Here is a 20,460-nt window from a genome sequence, read left to right as displayed (position 1 = left end):
TAAAATAGGATAGAAAATATCAAATAGCATTACACATAATTAGGGTTAAGTACTGTTTAGTGAATTTTTTTTTCAAATATACATGTATATAAACATAAATACTTATGTGTATATACTGGGTCTCAATGTAAACTGTATTTCTTTTTCTTTTTTTAACATTTATTTATTTTCAAGAGACAGAGAGAGACAGAGTGAGAGTGAGGGAGGGGCAGTGAGAGAGGGGGACACAGAATCTGAAGTAGGCTCCAAGCTCTGAGCTGTCAGCACAGAGCTTGATGCAGGGCTTGAACCCGCCAACGGTGATATCATGACCTGAGCTGAAGTCAGATGCTTAACCGACTGAGCCACCCAGGAGCCCCAAAATGTATTTCTTAATGTGGATATAATTTGTAAAAGTTTGAAAGCCAATGATTTAAAGTTATATGTTTCTTTTGCCTTCTGAACATAAATGTTGCTTCTCCTCTATTCAAAGTAATCTTAGCATACCTGCTCCAACATAATTTACAGCTTTAGCAGCTCTGACTGCAGCTTCTCCAAGCTTTTTTCTTACATCAGAGTTAATACCAGGCTGTGAAAAAAATATTTAAAATAAATTTTGATTAGTACTTTGCCCTACTAGAAATTTCCATTAAGATCCAATATTGCGTTTCTAGGTATCAAACATTGAAGCGATAATGAGGATAAATAGCTAATGTTATACATTTCATCAAGAAATACATCCCATACCATAGTCAACTGTCCCTATACCAGACTTTAATGGTTCTGTGAGTAATTTCTATGAACTGCAGATATTATTCAGCAGAATGACTTACTTATCTCCTTATCTACATTACTTTCAGGACTATATTCCTGCTTCAAATTACATGCACCAATATGAAAACTCTGAGTGATCTCTATTTTGTTTAAAGATGACAGAGCAATCTGGGCCACGTGCCCAACAATTATCTTAGAATAATGGTAAACCTTGATATTCCAAGTTAATAAGACAGGTTCACAAAAAGAACTGTAGGTTAAAAAGTAGGCAAAGGTTTCAACATTTAAAAATAGATATATATTTAAGCTATTATCGTTTGAAAAAAAAAAGCTTTATTGAAATTATTATTGACATTTACCTCAAACCATACAATGTACTCTACAACAAAAATAAAAATTTGAAAACAGTGTGAGACTGTTTAAACAAACTGATTAAACAGAAACCTCAGATCCTGACCTTCTAGAAGTACCTACTGAAAAGGAAACATGTATAAAACCTTGGGCAAGAGAGAAGCCTCTGGACAATAGCAGGCTCAAAAGAAATGCAAATCGAAGAAGAGGTAACAAATCAATCAAGAGGCAGGGTCAAAGAAATGTAAACAATTAATTCCAAGGGGGCAAAAGTTGCCAAATAGGAGCAAATCTCTCTCCTCTATAAGAAACCTCTAAGGCATATATTAGAGGACTAATATATTTTAGGAACATCTGAAATAGCAGTTAAGATAAAGAATCTTCTTCATAAAAAATACATTCAATGAACCAGGCCAATCCATTCCTCAAACGTTCCCATTAAATATAATTTAAAATCTACATGGAAACATTATGCAGTTGCTCACTGTAAGTCAGACACAGATCTTCCTCAATTTATAGTACGGTTATGTTGGATAAACCCATCATAAGTTAAAAATATCAGAAGTTGAAAATGCATTTAATACACGTAACCTACCAAACATCATAACTTAACCTAGTCTACCTTAAATATGCTCAGAACGCTCACATTAGCTTACAGCCGGGCAGAATCATCTGAAGTAAAAATTACTCTATAATAAAGGGTAGAGTATCTCATGTTATTTGTTGAATACTGAGTACTGAGTGTAAGAACTAGCACGGATAAGAATAATTTTAAGTATATTAGTCCTTTACCCTCATGACAGTGTGGCTAACTGGGAGCCGTGGTTTGCAGCCACTGTCAAGCATCACAAGACAGCATCACACCACATTATCACTAGCCCAGGAAAAGATGAAAATTCAAAATTTGAAGTATGATGTCTACTAAGTATGTATCACTTTTGCACCAGTGTAAACTAAAAAAGTTCTAAGTTGAATCACCATAAGTCAGGCACAGTCTGTACTTGGATCAGAGTAGATTTTCCTAGATACCATCCCGAAGAATCACGGCCCTGTTGTGTGCCCTCTCTATGGTAGCCCAAGAATATCAACTCCCTCCTCATCCTCAATGCTGCAGTGGGGCCTTACCATTATATTACCACTGGGAAGCAGTTATTCAGACACTAACTTCACAGATTTCTGATGTGAAAATCAGAGCGATTGAGGTTTATGTTACAGAGAAGCTGTCTTTACAAGGTCCTTACCCCTGGGGCTTCCTCAATGATCTTCTGATGTCTCCTCTGTATACTACAATCTCTTTCAAACAAGTATACAGCATTGCCATGGTAGTCACCAAACACCTGGACTTCTACGTGCCTATTTAAAAACACAATGAAAAAGTTTCCATTTGTAGAATAAACATTCTAGAAAAAAATTTATGTATATGAAGTGATTAGGAAATGAGACAGAAAACATAGGAGACTATATTTATGACCTCAGAGTAGGGGCAAATCACAAGTACAAACTGTCAAGGAAAACACTGATAAATCCTACCTCAAAATTACAAATTATAGACACATTTCATACTCACGTTCAAAAAGCCAATGAAAACGTTTTTATGATCAGGGAATTTTTAGTTTTTGTTTCTTTTAAATTTTTTTTTTAAATGTTTATTTATTTTTGAGACAGAGAGTGTAAGCAAGGGAGGGGCAGAGAGATAGGGAGACATAGAATCTGAGGCAAGTTCCAGGCTCTGAGCTGTCAGCACAGAGCCTGACACGGGGCTCAAACTCTTGGACCACAAGATCATGACGTGAGCCGAAGTCAGATGCTTAACAGACTGAGCCACCCAGGCACCCCAATCAGGGGATTTTTAAAAATCAACTCTTATGGTCAGACTTTATAAACTAAGGCAGACTAAAAATTACAATGGCTCATCCGTAAAAAGGTTAAGAAATAAAGTAATATAGATTAATTTTAAAAAAAGACCATTATATCATAAAAACAAAAAAGGCACTTTAAAGTGGAGTCTAACATAGTAAAATTTTGAGAAATCATATTAAGAGTAAATGCAGGGGCGCCTGGGTGGCTCAGTCAGTTAAGCATACTTTGATTTTGGCCCAGGTCACGATCTCATGGTTGTGAGATCAAGCCCCATGTCATGCACTGACAGTGCGGAGCCTGCTTAGGATTCTGTCTCTCCTGTTCTCTCTCTGCCCCCAACCCCTGCTCATTCTCTCTCTCTCAATAAATAAACTTAAAAAAAAAGAGTAGATGTACATAACACTATGGAAAATAAGCATAAACAGACCATTTGGTGAACATGAAAGCACTCTTCTCAGTAGCTTTATTTTGATAAGTTCACTCTGTAGTTCACCTCAAATATTCACCACCATGATGTAGAAATGAGTGATCAGCAAGTGCTTTTCCTGTTTTTAAAAATAAAAATTGTCAAAAAGAAAAAAAAAACAGGAAAGTTCTCGTAAATGTACTGTTTTAGCACAATAGCTCATTTCTGTTCCTTTTTGTTCACCACATGAAGCCACTTCATTAAACCACTTAGAAGAATTTAGTTTCTTGATATACCATTTCTACCGAATGTTCGATTTAAAATTTTCCAAACTGTCCAACACATTCTCTTGACAAAATAATAGGAGGTGATTTCTTGTTTTTGGATCTGCCTTCTTGAGTTTTCCTCCCCCTTTCATTTACCTTTAAGTTATCATCACCAAACAATCTCTTGCTATTACTGCTCTGGACAAACTGTTGTCTGTGAGATCAATTAGGAAAAGAAAAATAAGGATTTTATTTGACCTTCACTCATTCCTTCTCTAATGCTCTTCCTTTCTTTATGGAGATCCAAATTTCTGATCTGTATCATTTTCCTTCTCTCTGAAGAACTTCTCTTATCATTTCTTACAAGTCAAGTTTTGTTTGTCTGAGGAAGTCTCTCTCTTTCCCTCATGTTTGAAGGACAGTTTCACTGGACACAGAATTCTATATTAGGGTTTTTTTTTTTCTTTCAATGCTTTATAAATATTTCACTCCACCTTATTCTTGCTTAAGCCTGGTATACTTATCCTTGTTTCTCTGTAGGTAAGGGGTTCTTACTCCTTGTGTTTTTTTCCAAGATTTTCTATTTGTCTTTGGTTTCCTGCAGTCTGAATAGTATTCAAAAATGTTTTGATATTTATTCTGCTTGGTGTCCTCTGAGCTTCCTGGTGCTATGGTTTGGTTTTTGGGACATTAGAAAATTTGGTAATTTTGGAACATTTCTGGTCATTATCACTGCAAATATTTCTCTTGGTTTCTTTCTTCCCCTTGTAGTGTTCAAATAATACACTTTACTTCTTTTAAAATTGTCCCACAGTCATTAGACATTATGTTCTGTTTGTTTTCATTCTTATTTCTCTTTGCATTTCTATTTGGGAAGTTTCCACTGACGTATGTTCAAGGTCGCTGATTCTTTCCTCAGCTGTGTCCGGTCTACTAAGGAGTCCATCAAATGCATTCTTATTTCTGTTCCAGTGTTTTTGATTCCTAGCATTTTCTTTTGACTTTTCTCTTAGAATGTCTGTCTCTCTGCTTACAGTTCCCAAATGTTCTTGCATGTGGTCTGCTCAGTCCATTAGAGCCCTTAACATATTAATCAGTTACTTTAACCTCTATATCTGATAATTCCAGAATTTGTGGTTCTGGTGTTTGCTTTGTCTCCTCGCACCGTGCTTTTTCTTGCCTTTTAGCATGCCTTGTAATTTTTTTTTTTTTGTTAAAAGCCATACATGAGGTATCACATAATGATAAATAAAGCAAACAGACTTTTAATGTAAGGTTTAATGTTAACCTAGCTAGGAGACTGGGTTTAATGTCTGCAGTAGCTGTAGGTACCAAAGGCTTGTATCCTCTAGGGTCCTTGTTTTGTTTTGTTTCTCCTGTTGTCTTTGACTATGAACTCTTCTTAAATAGAGCCTGTGCCTTGCAGTTCTTACCTCATTATTATACTGGGGCCCTGGTGACATGGTAGAAGGGTGCAGGGGAGAGAAAACATTCTGTAATCTAATGATTAAATCTCAGGATTTTATTTTATATCTATCTATCTATCTTAATCTCAGTCTTTTAGTGGGCCTGTATCCTTGTATACTACAGGCGTCTATGCTCATGAACACACCATCCTCTTTTTTTCTTTCTTTCCTTCTTTCTTTCTTTTTCTTTGTATCTATCTATCTATCTATCTATCTATCTATCTATCTATCTATCTATCTATCTATCTTTAGAGTAATCTGTACACCCAACATGAAACCTGAACTCACGACCCCAAGATCAAGAGTCCCACGCTTCACTTACTGAGCCAGTCAGGAGCCCCTGAGAAGTGTTTCTTAGCATTTTTTTCTTTCTTTACATAAAATAGGAAAGCTGGAAAGGGGTGAGAGTTGGCTAACTGCCCTTCTCACAGGACAGAAAAGGTGCTGGTAAAATTTCCCCTGCAGAGCTGGCCTTTGTTAGGGACAACAGATCACTCTGGGCCTATTTCAAATGGTTACAATTCTCCTCTCTCTGTCCCCAAGCAGGAGGGAATTTTTCCTGGATTCTCACTGTGAGAACCTGGTGGTGTTCTTGAAGGGAAAACTCATGAAAATTCGGGGTTCCCCTAACACTGGACCTTGAGGAGTTTCTCACTATCAAGCTAGTCAACACGCAGACTCCAGTAAGTTACCAAAATCCCCACAGAAGTGTTCCTATCAGTTTATGGGTGCAGTGGCTTCTGCTCTGGGCAAGCGGACCTTGGCTGTGATTCGCTGTATTCATGCGCCATCCAGATTTCAGGGTGGTGGTCTGCCCTGCGGCCCCAGCTCTCTGATGCGTCTAAAATTCACTGACTCTCATTTTGTTCAGATTTTTACTTGCTTTTCGGATGCGGGTGACAACCTCCAAACTCTTTACGTGTTGGAATCGAATGGTTTGCTTTTCAAATTCCAACTGTAAAATTTTACTTCTATTGACACTCCCTTTTCTTTTAGCTGCTTCCGGGAAAGAGGCACTGTAGCAAGGACTCCAGGTTTTGAAAGAAACACACACCAGCAGCACAACGCAGTTTTTTTTCCGAGTTCTCAGAAGTTGGAAATACTTATTCCTTTCGCTGCTTATAAGAGAAACTAATTGAGGATCTGTGTTCTGTTATGATTTCTGTAGTCTTCGGATCGCTTTTGTTATTTTCCTTTTTCTAACTAATCCTTTGCTGTGCTGCTTTATCTAACATAGAGATCCTGCAGCACAGTGTGTAAGAACCAGGAGGTGCACCAAATCTCAGCTGTTCCAATTCAGCCACTGCTGGGATCTGGCTACATAGACAGAGACAGCTGGAGTCAACCAAGAACGCCTTGGTATTTTCTAAGAGTTCTATAGTTTTTATTTTCCTAACTACATTTTTAACCCATCTAGAATATATATTGAATATAAAATGAGAGAGGAACCTGATTTCTTTTTTATCTTCCAAAATAGTACACTTTGAAGATTGTTTTCTATCCCAGCCTTTCAGATAAGCTCAACAGTTCTGAGCAGATTTATAAAACATCTTGATATCTACTTTCCTCAGTTATAAGCACCACCTTGACAATCTTCCAGCACTCCATTAACTCAACAGCTAATTATTTAGTAATTAATTAATCAATTACTATAATTAATTGTTATATAGTAAAATAGTTAATTACCATGACATTAAAATATTACTAGAAAATTCAGAATAAATATATACAGAAATACTATTACTCATATTAGGAGAATGAGATTATGAGTGACTTTGTTTTCTATCATCTGTATTTTCCATGTTTGTAATGTGGAAATTTATATTTGTTTATAATAATATATACAATAATATAATAAGTATAAATATAGTAATATTTATATTACTTCTATATTATAAAAAAATATTATTATTGATGCCTGTCATGAAGAAAGTAGCATGCCAGGTGATATATAGGGGAAAACAAAAAGGAACATACTACCACGTCGTTGATTCCCAAGAGCTTCCAAGCTATTGGGGAAACAAATTACAATGTGAGGTAATATACAGCTAACATTTCACATGCAAAGAATTTACATCTTGGAAAAATGTTATTGAGTTATGGTCACTGGAATAGCTAGCTGATGGCTCCACGGCAATTCTAACTCAAGAGCATGTCAATTTGGATAGTCAGCCTATTCTCCTTTGAAATGTATTGTGAAAGGGAGCCCTCAGTTGACCCTGGAATTTCCTCCAGTTTTGCCTCACTTTCCACTAAGGTGGAAATATGACGCACTCTCCTAATCAACTGGCCTATTTTAAAATTCACTTTTGTTTTTACTATCAAACTCTAAATGAATTTAGCTTAGCATGCCATGCTCAGGGTCAATTCGAAGTTTTGTAGCACTTGAAACAAAAACAATTTGGGGGCCATCTTTAAGAAGAATACAAAATTAGGTATAAGATCTTAGAAGAGGCTCAGACAAGGGAAGGGCCTGAAGCTTCAGGGTATATTACCTTCAAGGTAAATCCCTCTCCTTTCACATAGTTCCCAAGTGAATTATTCTTTATAGAGTCACTTAACCAACAGGTTTTATATACATATATATAATTACCACAAAATGTATGAAACGAGAAGCTTTTATAGTCAGTATCTTATTTTAAGCAATACATGTGAAAGTAAAATTCCAGAAAATAAAAAAATTAGAAATTCACGTGGCATTTGTTATAGCAGTACCTAGAGAAGCAGTTTAGTGCAGTGTCTTAGAGTGTGAATTCTGAATTCAAATCCCAGCTTCACCACTTCCCAACTGGGAGACCTCAAGCAAGTCATATGACCACTCTGTTCCTCAGTGTCCTCACCTGCAAAATAGGAATAGGCCTACCCACAGGATTGTTGCAGGAATTAGATCAGAATTAGGACGGTAAGATTATGGTAAGTGAAATATAAGGGTGAGGTGTTAGTATTATTACTTGTTAACATATCACTTACAATTCAATTTAGGTATCTATTTCTGAAAATCTCAATGGATGCTTATAGAGTTCTGTAAGATAAAACTTAATTTTTTATAAGAATTTTTAAAAAAAATCTTAATGTTTATTTTTGAGAGAGAGAGAGACAGAGAGAGAAGCAGAGAGAGGGAGACACAGAATCCAAAGCAGGCTCCAGGCTCTGAGCTGTCAGCAAAGAACCCTACGCGGGACTCGAACTCACAAACCATGAGATCATGACCTGAGCCGAAGTTGGACACTTAACCGAGTGAGTCACCCAGGTGCTCCCCCTTTTTTTTATTTTGGAAAAAACCCTAAGTTCCATCAATAAGAAATTGACTGAATAAATTAATGGTACATCAATATCATGGAACTATTAAGCCCAATAAAAAGAATAAGGTAGACCTATATTTACTGACAGAAAGATGGCTATGATGTAATCTTAGCATGTAATACTATGTAAGATTCTACTCACTGCACTTCTGTATGTAGTTTGTACTCTGTGAGTATACGTATGTGTATTTCTATTCACTTAGAAAATACCTGGAGGGATGCATACCATACTACACTAAGTGGTTACATCAGGGGGTGGGATTGGGGAATTTAATGTACTTATTATGTACTACTAGAATTTTACATTTCATATAGTTTGCCTACATTTCTTTTAAAGTTTAATTTTAAAAATCTGACTCAGAAAAAAAGCCAAACCCACCTTGGCGTGTCCACAAACTTCTCAATCAGCATAGCATCATCATTGAAAGACTTCTTAGCTTCTCTCCGTGCTGATTCTAACTGCTCTTGAAATTCTTCTTCAGATCTAACGATCCTCATTCCCTAAGAGGGCAAGATAGTTAAGACCGCAAACTAAATAAAACAGAGAAGACTATCCTGAAATGAAAAACATGAGCACGCACAATCTTACTTTTCCTCCTCCACCACGGACGGCTTTAATCATGACAGGATAACCTATTCTCCCCGCATGCTCCCTCAGACACCGATCCGACTGGTCCTCTCCATGATATCCCTCCACAACAGGCACTCCCGCAGCAGCCATTATGGATTTGGATGTGCTTTCGAATAAAAAAGAGGAGGTGCCTCAATTCTGCGAATTATTTCATACAAGAGAAGAACAAAACAGCCCAATCTACAAAATACAAGGGAACTTTTTAAATAAAATATCCCAGAGGTTAAAAAAAAAAAAAAAAAAGACTGCAGTCTGAGACAACAAATATTAACACAAATATTAAAATATTAGTTTTCTTGTGATAACTAGGAATCCAGTTTTTTATGTGATAGTTCATCCCACCTTGTTTTTAATTCCCCAAACTTGGGGGAGAGGGGAAAGTGGGTGATGGGCATGGAGGAGGGCACTCGTTGGGATGAACACTGGGTGTTGTATGGAAAACAATTTGACAATATATTTAAAAAAAAAATTCCCCAAACTAATCCAGATATTGATTAGAAACGCTAATGAATTGAACACTTCTGTAACTCACTGGAGTGGCAGATAAACCACATAAGCCTATAACAACAACCATGGATTACCATATCTATTATAGATAGACCATTTCAATTGACCTTCCTATGGTTATATTTAAAAGATATAAACTCATACCTCTTTATACCCATGTCTCTAATTGCAGATGAAGGAGGACCTATAAAAATAATTCCTTCTTGTTTGCAGAGTTCGGCAAATTCCATGTTTTCTGAAAGAAAACCATATCCTGGATGGATAGCCTAGAAGTGAGAATGGAAGGACAAACTTAGCACTGTGATGCAGGTGACGTCATATTTCTGAGGAAGCCTCTCCCTACACTGGTGATAGGTACACTATGGGTACTATCAAGATCTGTTTCCAAAGACATATCTGAAACGTTCATACTAAAGTTCTGAAGACTTACCTGAACCAGAAAAATCTATACTTCTTTTTACTGTGGTAATATATACACAACATAAAATTTACCATTTTAACCACTTTTAAGCGTACAGTTCATTGGCATTAATGGACATTCATAATGCCGTGCAACCGTCACCACTATCCATTTCCAGAATGTTGCCATCACCCAAACGGAGACTCTGTACCCATTAAATATTAATTCCACAGTCCCTGATTACCTCTATTTTACTTTCTGTCTCTGTGAATACCCAATCGAGGCACCTAATATAAATGGAATTGTACAATATTTCTTTTTGTGTACAGCTTATTTCATTTAGCATTATGTTTTCAAGTTCTTCCATGTTGTTGCATGTGTCAGAATTCCATTCCTTTTCATGGCTGGATAATATTACTGCATATTCCACAGTTTTTTTTACACAGTCATCTTTTGATGGACGTGTGGATTGTTTCCACCTTTTGCTTTTGTGACTAACACTGCTATGAACATTAGTGTACAAGTACCTGTTTGAATCGCTGCTTTAAATTCTTTTAGGTATTTAAGTGAAATTGTTGGATCATATAGAAGAATCTGTATTTTATTTTTTACATGCTTTTAAAAATTTGTTTATTTTGAGAGAGTGTGAGCACGAGCAGGGGAGGGGCAGACAGAGAATCCCAAGCAGGCTCTGCACTGTCAATTCGTGGGGCTTGAACCCATGAAACACAAGATCATGACCCAAGCCAAAATCAAGAGTCGGATGCTTAACCGACTAAGCCACCCCAGGTGCTCCCCAAATCGGTATTTTAATTATACTGCTATTAGGATAGAATGTCAATTGAATATTTGCAAGCAGGAGTAAAGGGCGGGGGGGGGGTGGGGGGTGGGGGGTGGAGGGTGTTGTTCACTCTGTCTCCATACAAAGCTGGCCTGGAATTGAAACCATGGTACCCAAAAGCTGAAAGGAACACACTAGCACAATAATACCTTGTTTATCTTCAGGTCACTATCTGCCAATGTCACCTTTCCAGAAAAAAAGCTAAGAAGCAAACAAAAAGTCATATATTAAAGTCTACATACACTTTAGTGAACAAGGACCTCCTTATATGTTAACCTAGTCACTTAAAACTTACTCAGAATTTTAAGAAATTTATCTGGTTTTCTAGCCCACAGAACAGGAAAATTAGTACCCGAAGAACAGTATGATTCCTAAGAGCAAACATACTGACAGCAAAAAGGGAGAATACAGAGGAAAGCAAAAAGCAGAATAGGCTTACATGATTCAGTGAGGGATAAAGCAACTTCTTCTCTAACCTCAACAGCCCCGAAGGCATTTTTGTTCTTCAAAAATAATAAGTATATATAATAATTATAACCAAGAGGATGTAAGAAGAAAAAAGCACAGCCAACACTACTTCAAAACAGATAAATTCAAAGAATAGTTATGTTTCAAAATTAAAGGGGTGCCCTTCAGATATCTGGGAAAGTCACATGAACAGAAAAACCCAAATCTTAGTGACAGCAAACAACAGAATCCTAGATAATAAAATGCTAGACAATCACATTTTAATGTCAGTTTGATGTCTTTTTTTTTAAATGTTTATATTTATTTTTTTAGAGAGAAAAAGAGAGAGTACACACATGCACACATACGAGCAGGGGAGGGGCAGAGAGAGAGGGAGAAAGAGACTCCTGAGCAGGCTCCATGCTTTAAGTGCACTCAGACTCGGGGCTTGAACTCATGAACCGAACCGTGAGATCATGACCTGAACCAAAATGAAGAGTCAGTTAAGTAACTGACTAAGCCACCCAGGTGCCCCCCAAGTTGGAAGTCTTTTAAACCAAAGTTCAATTTTAGTAATTTTATATAAATATCAAATATTATTTATTTGAGGCAAAGTGAAACAGGTCTACCTCCCAGTCCTCCTTGGTTTTTTAGCAGCTTTTGTTTTTAGGCACGTTTTACAATACACAGCATTCACTCATGTATAGTTTGATGAATTTAACAAATTTATACAACTGTACAACTATTACTACAATCCAGTTTTAGAACACTTATATCACTTGAAAAAGTTCCTCTGTGCTTCTATGCATTATTGATTAATCTCTGTTCCTAGAACCAAGCAATTACTGACCTGTTTTTTGATCTCTTAGAATTTTGCCATTTTTAAGAAATCTCATATAAATGGAACCACATAGTACGTAGTCTTATGTGTCTGGCTTCTTTAACTTAGCCTAATGTTCTGTGGTTCAGCCTTGTTGTATGCATCATAGTTCATTTCTTTTTATAAATCTTTTTACATTTGTTTACGCACTGAATGGATATCCCACATTTTGTTTATCATTCATTTGGATTTTTCCAGTTTTGGACTATTTTGAATAATGCTGTTATGAACACTCATGTACAAGTAAGTCTGTGTGAACATATTTTTCATTTCTCTTGGGTAAATACCCCGGAGCACAAGCAATTGTTGGGTCAAAATATGGTAAATATACGCTTAACTTCTTAAAAAACAGCCAGTTTTCTAAAGTGGCTGTACTATTTTGAGTTTCCACCAGCAATGTATGATGGTTCTAAGTTTCTCCATATCCCTGTCAACATGAGGTATTATCAGTCTTTTTGATTTTAGCCTTTCTATTGTGTATGCAGTAATACTGCATTCTTCTTATTTTATTTTTTTTGTGATACTGCATTCTTAAAACATCTTCATTGACATGTAATTAATATGCCATAAACTTAGCCAATCCAATGATTTTTATTACTATTCAGAATTGTGCAATCATTACCATAGTCTGTTACTAAGATCTAATAATGTAACTTTTCATTACCCTAAAAAGAAACTCCATGCCTGTTAGCAGTTATCTTCCATTCCTTACATATGTCCAGGCCTATGGAGCCACTAATCCACTTTGTTTCTAGAGATCTGCTTATTTTGGACATTCCATACAAATGGAATCACATAATACATACAGTCTTCAGTGACTGGCTTCTTTCACTGAACACAACATTTTCAAGGTTCATACATTTTTTAGCATGTATCAGCACATCACTCCTTTTCATTGGTGATTTTAGGTTTATCTTTTTGCATATAAACATCCAATTGTTCCAGCACAATCTGTTGAAAAGACTATATTTTCCACTGAATTACTTTACCGCCTTTGTTAAAAAATGAATTGACCATATATGTGTGAGTTTATTTGGGGAGTTCCTATGTGGCTGCACTGACTATATTTACTCTTCTGATAGCATACTGTCTTGGTTACTGTAGCTTTATAATGCATTCTGAAATCTGAGAGTCTACAAATTTATTGTCTTTTCAAGATTCTTTTAACTATATACTAGACCTTTGGGCTATTTTAGGACCAGCTTGTCAATATCGACCAAAAAAAAGCCAATTGGGATTTTGATAAAGGCTGCCTTAAATTTACAGACCAATCTGGAAAGAACTGCCGTCGTAACATATTGATTCTTCCAATGATACATCTATCCATTTATTTAGAACTTCTTTTCTTGCAGCAACATGTTATAGTTTTCATACATAGGTCTTCAACTGATTTTGCTAACTGATTTTTACTAATGTTATTGTGAATATAACTGTTTCCTTAATTTCATTTTCAAGGTGAGGTGTTGCTAGCCTCCTTTCTTTTGAACAGATACTTAATTCAAGAGAACTCTGATGAACTAGATAAATATTCTTTCTCTATAACTAAAAAGAAAGGCAGCTGTTTCCTTACAAAAATAAAGTCCAACCACACATTATGGGAATGGCCTCAAGAAGTTTTAGCTGATTTATATTAAGAACAATTTAATATATCCAGATCACAGAATTCTTGAGCATTTGAATATATCGGAAAGGAAAACTCAACAACACTACTGTAACCAGGGAGCTAATTTCTCTAGCCATCAGGTATGTATGTATTTAGCCGCCAATTCACTCTAGTGGATCACAGGATTGTAAGCCTGTTAACGTCGTTCATTCCATAGTACTAACATGCCTTTACCAGTAAAGATACAAACTGTTGTCTCCTACCCTTAAATCTCTGCCAAAATAATTTATTCCATGCTTTTAGTTTGTAACCTTTCTGCTGCGCTTGTTCAAACGTATGTACAGATCCAAAGTTGTTGCTGTTGGCTCTATCTTCAAGCAGAAATGAGATATGTTCTTCCCATGGTGGAGAGAACAAGTCATACTCTTTATTTTTTTCACTTATTTTTGTTTAACGTTTATTTATTTTGAGAGAGAGAGCAAATGGGAGAGGGGCAGAGAGAGAGAGAGAGAGGGGGAGACATAGAATCCCAAGAATCCCAATGTAGGGCTTGAACTCACAAACTGTGAGATAATGACCTGAGCCAAAATGAAGAGTTGGATGCCTAGCCAACTGAGTCACCCCGGCACCCCTCATTTATTATTTTTTTAATAGGCTCCACACCCAGTGTGGTGCCCAATGTGGGGCTTGAACTCACGACCCCGAGATCAAGACCTGAGCTGAGATTAAGAGTTGGAAGCTTAACCGAGTAAGACACCCAGGTGTCTGAAGCCTGAAATTTCTGAGTAAATACTACCTTCCCTTTTCTCAAAATGCAGGGCAACGAAGTTCTATTGCTCAGGCTCGTCTGATATAGGGCTAGAAGTCAGGAGACTCTTGTTTAATCCTGTCTTATTCAATGATAAATTTTGCTTTCAAAGCACCTGGGGAGCTTAATAAAAATGCAAAGTATGCATAAAAATATAAACTACAGTGGCTTGGGGTGAGGCCTAAGAGTCTGCATTTCTACAGTGTTCCCAAACAATGCCATGGAAAATGCTCTGATTAGCGAGATTAGATGATTTTGGATATCATGTAACCTTCTGTGCGTTAGATTTTACATTTGTAAAATGGAGGTAATAATACTGTGTCATATATGTTCAAACACGTGATAAACATATGAAGTGCTATTTCTGTTATAGTGCTTGCATTCCTAAGGAAATATATAAAGTCCATGTATTAGTATCATCTCTGTACATTCCTAGGGGTTTTTTTACTCCAAGAGATAACTAAAAAGTTTAGAAACAAACATATTTTAAGTACCTGCGTGTATAAATTAATGCCTAAGTTATTCAGTCTAGGAACTGATTCTAAAGAACAGAACACTGGGGTGCCTGGGTGGCTCAGTTGGTTAAGCGTCCGACTCTTGATTTCAGCTCAGGTCATGATCTCACTGTTGGTGAGTTTGAGCCCTGCATGGGGCTTTGTGCTGACAGCTGTGGAGCCTGCTTGGGATTCTCTCCACGCCCCCCTCCCTGCCCCTCTCTCGCTCACGCTCTCTCTCTCAAAATAAAATAAATAAACTTTAGGGAAAAAAAAAAAAAAGAAGTGAACCGGATGCAGTGTTTATCAGCCCCACCTTTGCCCCCATCCATCCCGCCAGTCTAAGCCAGACCGGCATGATCTTATTACCTGAGCAGCAGAGATCTTGGCCACTTGAATGATTTTCTCCATAGAAAGGTAGCTCTGCTGGGAGGGAGCGGGGCCAATAGAATATGCTTCATCTGCCTGTTGAGGAATATTACATGCTTACACGGCTAGCACACACTAGTACACGACAGAACTGCTTCAGGGTCATCTGATTATTATAAATAAAAAGGGTGGCTCCCCAAGAACAATGCAAGAAATAAGAAACAGAAGGACCAGCTCATGTCTATGTTATAAAAATAAGCCAGTTTGGAATCTTTGCAAGAAGAGGATGCCCAAACTTGATTTTTATGTATAAACTAAACACTAGATAGAGTGAAATAAAATGTCTTTAGGATAAAAAGCAATAGGCATTAACCACAGTATCATCATTAGTAACAATAATAACTTTAAAAGTATCTAATGCCAAAACTTTGCCAATTTGCCAAGAGACAAAACATAGGACAGTTGTATACAGCAAGAAATAAAATTATGAAGTTTACTGAAGTTTATATAATTATTTAGGCAGGATGATAATGCTCTTTCTATCCATTTGTGAACTCCTTTATACCATCCTTTAAAACTTTCACATAATCACCGCATCCCTTGAAGCAGACAAGACAGAAAACATCATTCATTTATTCAAAGACTTACTGGATGCCGACCATGTGCCATGCTTTGAGGTGGGAGCTGCCTGTACAAGAGTAAACAATGTCCCTGTCTAGAGGGAGACAGACATCAAACACACATTCATATATTTAATGACAACTGTGAGAAAGGTCATGAAGGAAAAACAAAGGACACAATGCAGGCGAAGAGGAAGACTGATCAGGCCTAAGGGTGCTCAAAGAAAGACTGGGAAGGAAGATCAGCGGCTCCTCCAGGATGACCAGGGCTTGGCCAGACAAATGGGTGCAGGATGTGGAGTTGAGAACAGGAATGGAGATGGGGGCAAGCCTCCCAAACAGAGCAAACAACATATATGAAGGTCCTGGGGTGGGAAGAAACTTGGCCCATTTGAGGGACTGACAGAGAAGCTTGGGTGGCTGGAGCCCAGTGGCTCCAAGGGGTCAGGGACCAGAGATGTGTCTGGACAGACCAGGGAGCACAGATTTCAGAGGGCCTCACGGGAGGTTAAAGCTTTGGATTTTCTCCTAAGGTAACACATAATGAGGTTTTTTTGGTTGTCATTTTTTGTTTCTAAACTTTAATTCCACAAAACACAAATCCATTCTCCTTCTAAGAAACGTGAATAGGGGCACCTGGGTGGCTCAGTCAGTTGGGCATCAGACTTTGGCTCAGGTCATGATCTCGCGGTACAGGAGTTCGAGCCCCACATTGAGCTCTGTGCTAACAGCTCAGAGCCTGGAGCCTGCTTCGGATTCTGTGTCTCCCTCTCTCTCTGCCCCTCCCTTACTTTCTCTCTTTCTCTTTCTCTCTCTCTTCATCTCTAAAAAAAAAAATTAAAAAATTAAAATAAGATGAATAATAATACAAAGGCAAAGGAGTCTTTTGGCACCACCTTCTCCCTCCCTTCAAACCTCCTCCAGATAAAACCACTATGATCTCTGGGGCATATTTTTTCCATATCCATATTCCTATTTATTTATATATATTTACATAAACACATACAGTTTTAGTTTTTAGTTTTTACACAAACAGGATCAAACTCCTGTAATTGTTGTTTTCATTAACAGTAGGTCTTGGGAGCTCTTTCCTTGCTAGTGCACATACGTCTACCTCATTTTTTATAACAATGGCATAATGCCCCACAGTATGGAGGCACCAAAGTTCATTTAACCACGTACATCTGAACAGACATTTAGGTCATAATGGCAAAAAACTGGATGCTAGCAGCATTCCTATGCATGCCTCTACTTGCACATGCATGTGAACATGTCTCTGGACAGAGATCTAGAGGTATGTTTGCAAGGCTGGGTGAAGGCTAGTTGATCATCTCTTGAACTGGTGTCACCAACACACATCTCCATCAATGTACCAATTTCTAACCACATTAACCAACACTGAATATTATCCGTCTTTTAAATTCTTGCTAGTCTGGTAGATGATAAAAAGGCTTAAGTTATTTAAAGCAGAGGAGTAAGATCAAAAATCTGATTTTAGGCAATCAGTCTGGATGAAACATAGAACATACCGTGGGAGAGGTCAAGATGAAAGTAGGGAGACCACTTAGGAGGCTACCACATCGGGCCGGTGGGGGTGATGCCAGCTACGACTTAAGGTACTGGTGGCAGAGGGCAGAAAGAAGTGGAAAGAAGTGTTTGGGAAACAGAATAAACAGCACTTGGTGACTGTCTAGATGGGGAAAGGGAAGGATGTAGAGTGACAGGAAGACAGAAGATGTTCAAATACTCCCAGATCTCTGGCATTATAGTTTTTAGGGGCAATGGTGGTGTCATCTGCTGAGTGAGGGAAGTGTGCAGGAAAAGCAGCTTCACCACAGATCAAAGTCATGAGTTCCACGTCAGGCATATTAGTTTGGTACCTGTCGCATATCCACGTGGAGATGTCAAGTGGGCAGCTGGGTATACCTGTATCACACTCAAAATGAAGTCTGGGCTAGAAACAGAAATTCGGAAGTGTTTAGCAAAGCCATGGGAGCAGACGAAGTAGAGTGACAGAATACAGTGCGAAAAGAAGATGGAAGATCCTTGAAAAGGTAAGAGGAGGACTCCAGAGCACAGGAAGACAAGTGGCCTTGAACGGGACAAGGGCAGACACAGATGCAGTGAAGAGATTCTGCGGCAGGAAGCACAGTTCTGCTTTCCCTGTGAATCAAGATCGTCTGCTGAGAATAGGTGGGTGGAGGGAGAGTCAGCAGCTAGAATGGCACAAAGCAGGCTTGAGATGGTCAACACACAGAATGAGAGAGAAAAGTGCCCAGAGAGCGGAGGCTGGTTGCCATGAATTTGTCGCTGCTCAATCTTGCTGTGGGCCAGTAGTTGAATTCACCCATGGTTGGCTCTGTCTGGTAAACAATAGCTAGTAACAACTGGTAGCACTTACAGACCTCAGGGAAATGGGATCCTTTCAGTTATAATTTTATAGTTAAGCCAAGGCTCAGAAACATCAGATGACTTGTCAAAGATCCCCTGGCCAGTATGTGGTAGTTGCTAAGACTGGGATCTGGATCCTTCTTGTACATCAGGGACCTGGATATGTGCCACTCAAAGTATGATCTGTGGCCACATTCTGTGAACTGTTTTAACCAACCCTTGATAAGACAGGACCTTGCTGGTAAGTCAACTAAACACAGCAAAACACACTGTTCAGTTCAACTGGTGTTACGTTTGGAAAATGTATCCCAACAGGGATAATTAGTGAGCAGTTTGAACTTACCCACTTATGTCCTATTAACACTAGCAAACATAAAATGTCAACATAAAGGAGTAAAATACGAACATAATAAACAAATACAATCACAAAATTTGACTTTCGGTTTTTAACAACATACCATGTCTACATGCATGGAATTCTTGTCGGCCTCACTATAAACAGCCACGGACTGTATTCCCATTTTTTTGGCTGTTCGTATCACCCTGCAGGCAATTTCTCCTCTGTTTGCAATGAGGACCTTGGCAATGTTTCGTCCTGCTTAAAACACCATGAAAATCATACGCAAATGTTATTGGAGAACAAAGAATGAGAAAGCAAAATAAAGATTCCATTATATTAATCAGCTGATAAACATTTGTTTTGGTAAAATTAGCATAACAGAGTCTCAAATAGTCATTTTAACTAATATTAGTGCATTTCCTCTCACTGAAATTCAAGATACCCTTTTCTAAAAAAATGTCTATTTACTTTGAGAGAGAGAGAGAGAGAGAGAGAGAGAGAGAGAGAGAGAGAGAGAGAGGAAGGATTCCAAGCAGGCTCCACACTGTCAGCGCACAGTCTGATGCGGGGCTCAAAGTCACGAACTGTGAGATCATGACCTGAGCCAAACTCAAGAGCCGGACGCTTAACCGACTAAGCCACCCAAATGCCCCTGAAACCCAAGATACCCTCATTAACATAAACTCTTATATTATTCAGCTTTTTCGACTTTAAAATGAAAAGATGCTTTGATATGCCAAAGGTCAAATTACAATAGCCCCAAAAAACCCCTCATAGTTAATAATAATTAGTCTTTAGTAAGTACTTTTTATGCCACAGTTCCTGTGCTAAAGACTCAATCTGGATTTAAATCCTCACAATAATCCTATGGAGTAGATACTATTATTGTTACATAAATTTTAAAGATAAAGGAATTACAATTAAAAGAGATACTACTTTCCTGAAATTATGCTCATTTTGTCCTGAAAGTATACTGGCGAAAAGAAATAGCAGGTCCAGGATTTGAACCCAGGTTAGGTTCACCTCAGAATCTGAACTTGCAGTCACTCAACTCCATCGCCTCTATCCCTCTGCACGCAAACACAGGGACGTATGGCTCTCTTGCATGAACGCTGAGTGCCGCACCAGGGCACTGGCATCCGTGCCACAGGACATGTTACTGTGTTAATATGTAAAATGCACTTCCGTATCACACATGAAATAAATGCTCCTGGGCAGTTTATAATGGCTATTATTCTAAAACAAATAAGGTTTTCTATAACTTAAAACAACGTTTCCCTATGGGGATCTATGGAGTCTGAGTTGTCACAGGTCACAGGAGCTGCTGGGATGAAGTATGCATGCGTGTGTTGTGGGGAGGAAGCTGCACCCAATCAACCATGTCTACACTTTCATACGTTTTATCGTTGGGAATTCCGCGTAAAATTTTATTTGAAAAAATGTCTGCCACTTATCAGAACGGTTTTAAAGCACTGATTTAGACCATCAGAGTTATGCCTTTCCAATTCATGGCACTGAACGGGATCAGACAGACGGAAGTAGCGACATAAATGTAAATGTTTCCAATTATTTCTGTATATATTGTAGACTCAACAACGGGAGATTTGACATAAAAGAGGTGGAAACCATGGCTCAATACGTACTAAGAAAATGATCATGAAAATCCCAAATTTCAAAAATACATGAGCACTAATTCTATATATACAAATTAAGGAATTAAGCATT

At 37.9% G+C, this 20,460-nt stretch overlaps 1 protein-coding gene across 3 annotated transcripts in view; it reads right to left on the bottom strand.

The window, feature by feature from the left end:
- The window catches only part of MCCC1 (methylcrotonyl-CoA carboxylase subunit 1), a 58,333-nt gene that overhangs the window by 33,670 nt on the left and 4,203 nt on the right, over nt 1-20,460 (bottom strand). For 2 of the 3 annotated variants that reach the window (XM_053903604.1, XM_019463276.2), the window contains exons 3-9: nt 18,854-18,993; nt 15,385-15,480; nt 9,687-9,808; nt 8,994-9,141; nt 8,784-8,905; nt 2,346-2,457; nt 487-568 (exon numbers count right to left, since the gene is read on the bottom strand). In XM_053903604.1, the coding sequence (XP_053759579.1) occupies nt 487-568; nt 2,346-2,457; nt 8,784-8,905; nt 8,994-9,141; nt 9,687-9,808; nt 15,385-15,480; nt 18,854-18,993 (822 nt within the window). The remainder of the gene's footprint in view (nt 1-486; nt 569-2,345; nt 2,458-8,783; nt 8,906-8,993; nt 9,142-9,686; nt 9,809-15,384; nt 15,481-18,853; nt 18,994-20,460) is intronic. The other variant, XM_019463277.2, reaches the window with a different exon arrangement.

This window comes from Panthera pardus, unplaced genomic scaffold (assembly GCF_024362965.1).
Source record: "Panthera pardus isolate Hobbes unplaced genomic scaffold, ASM2436296v1 HiC_scaffold_16, whole genome shotgun sequence".
In the NCBI taxonomy this organism is placed as follows: Eukaryota; Metazoa; Chordata; class Mammalia; order Carnivora; family Felidae; genus Panthera; species Panthera pardus.
The sequence above is the reverse complement of the archived record's forward strand: the minus strand, read 5'-3'. Positions and strand labels throughout refer to the sequence as shown.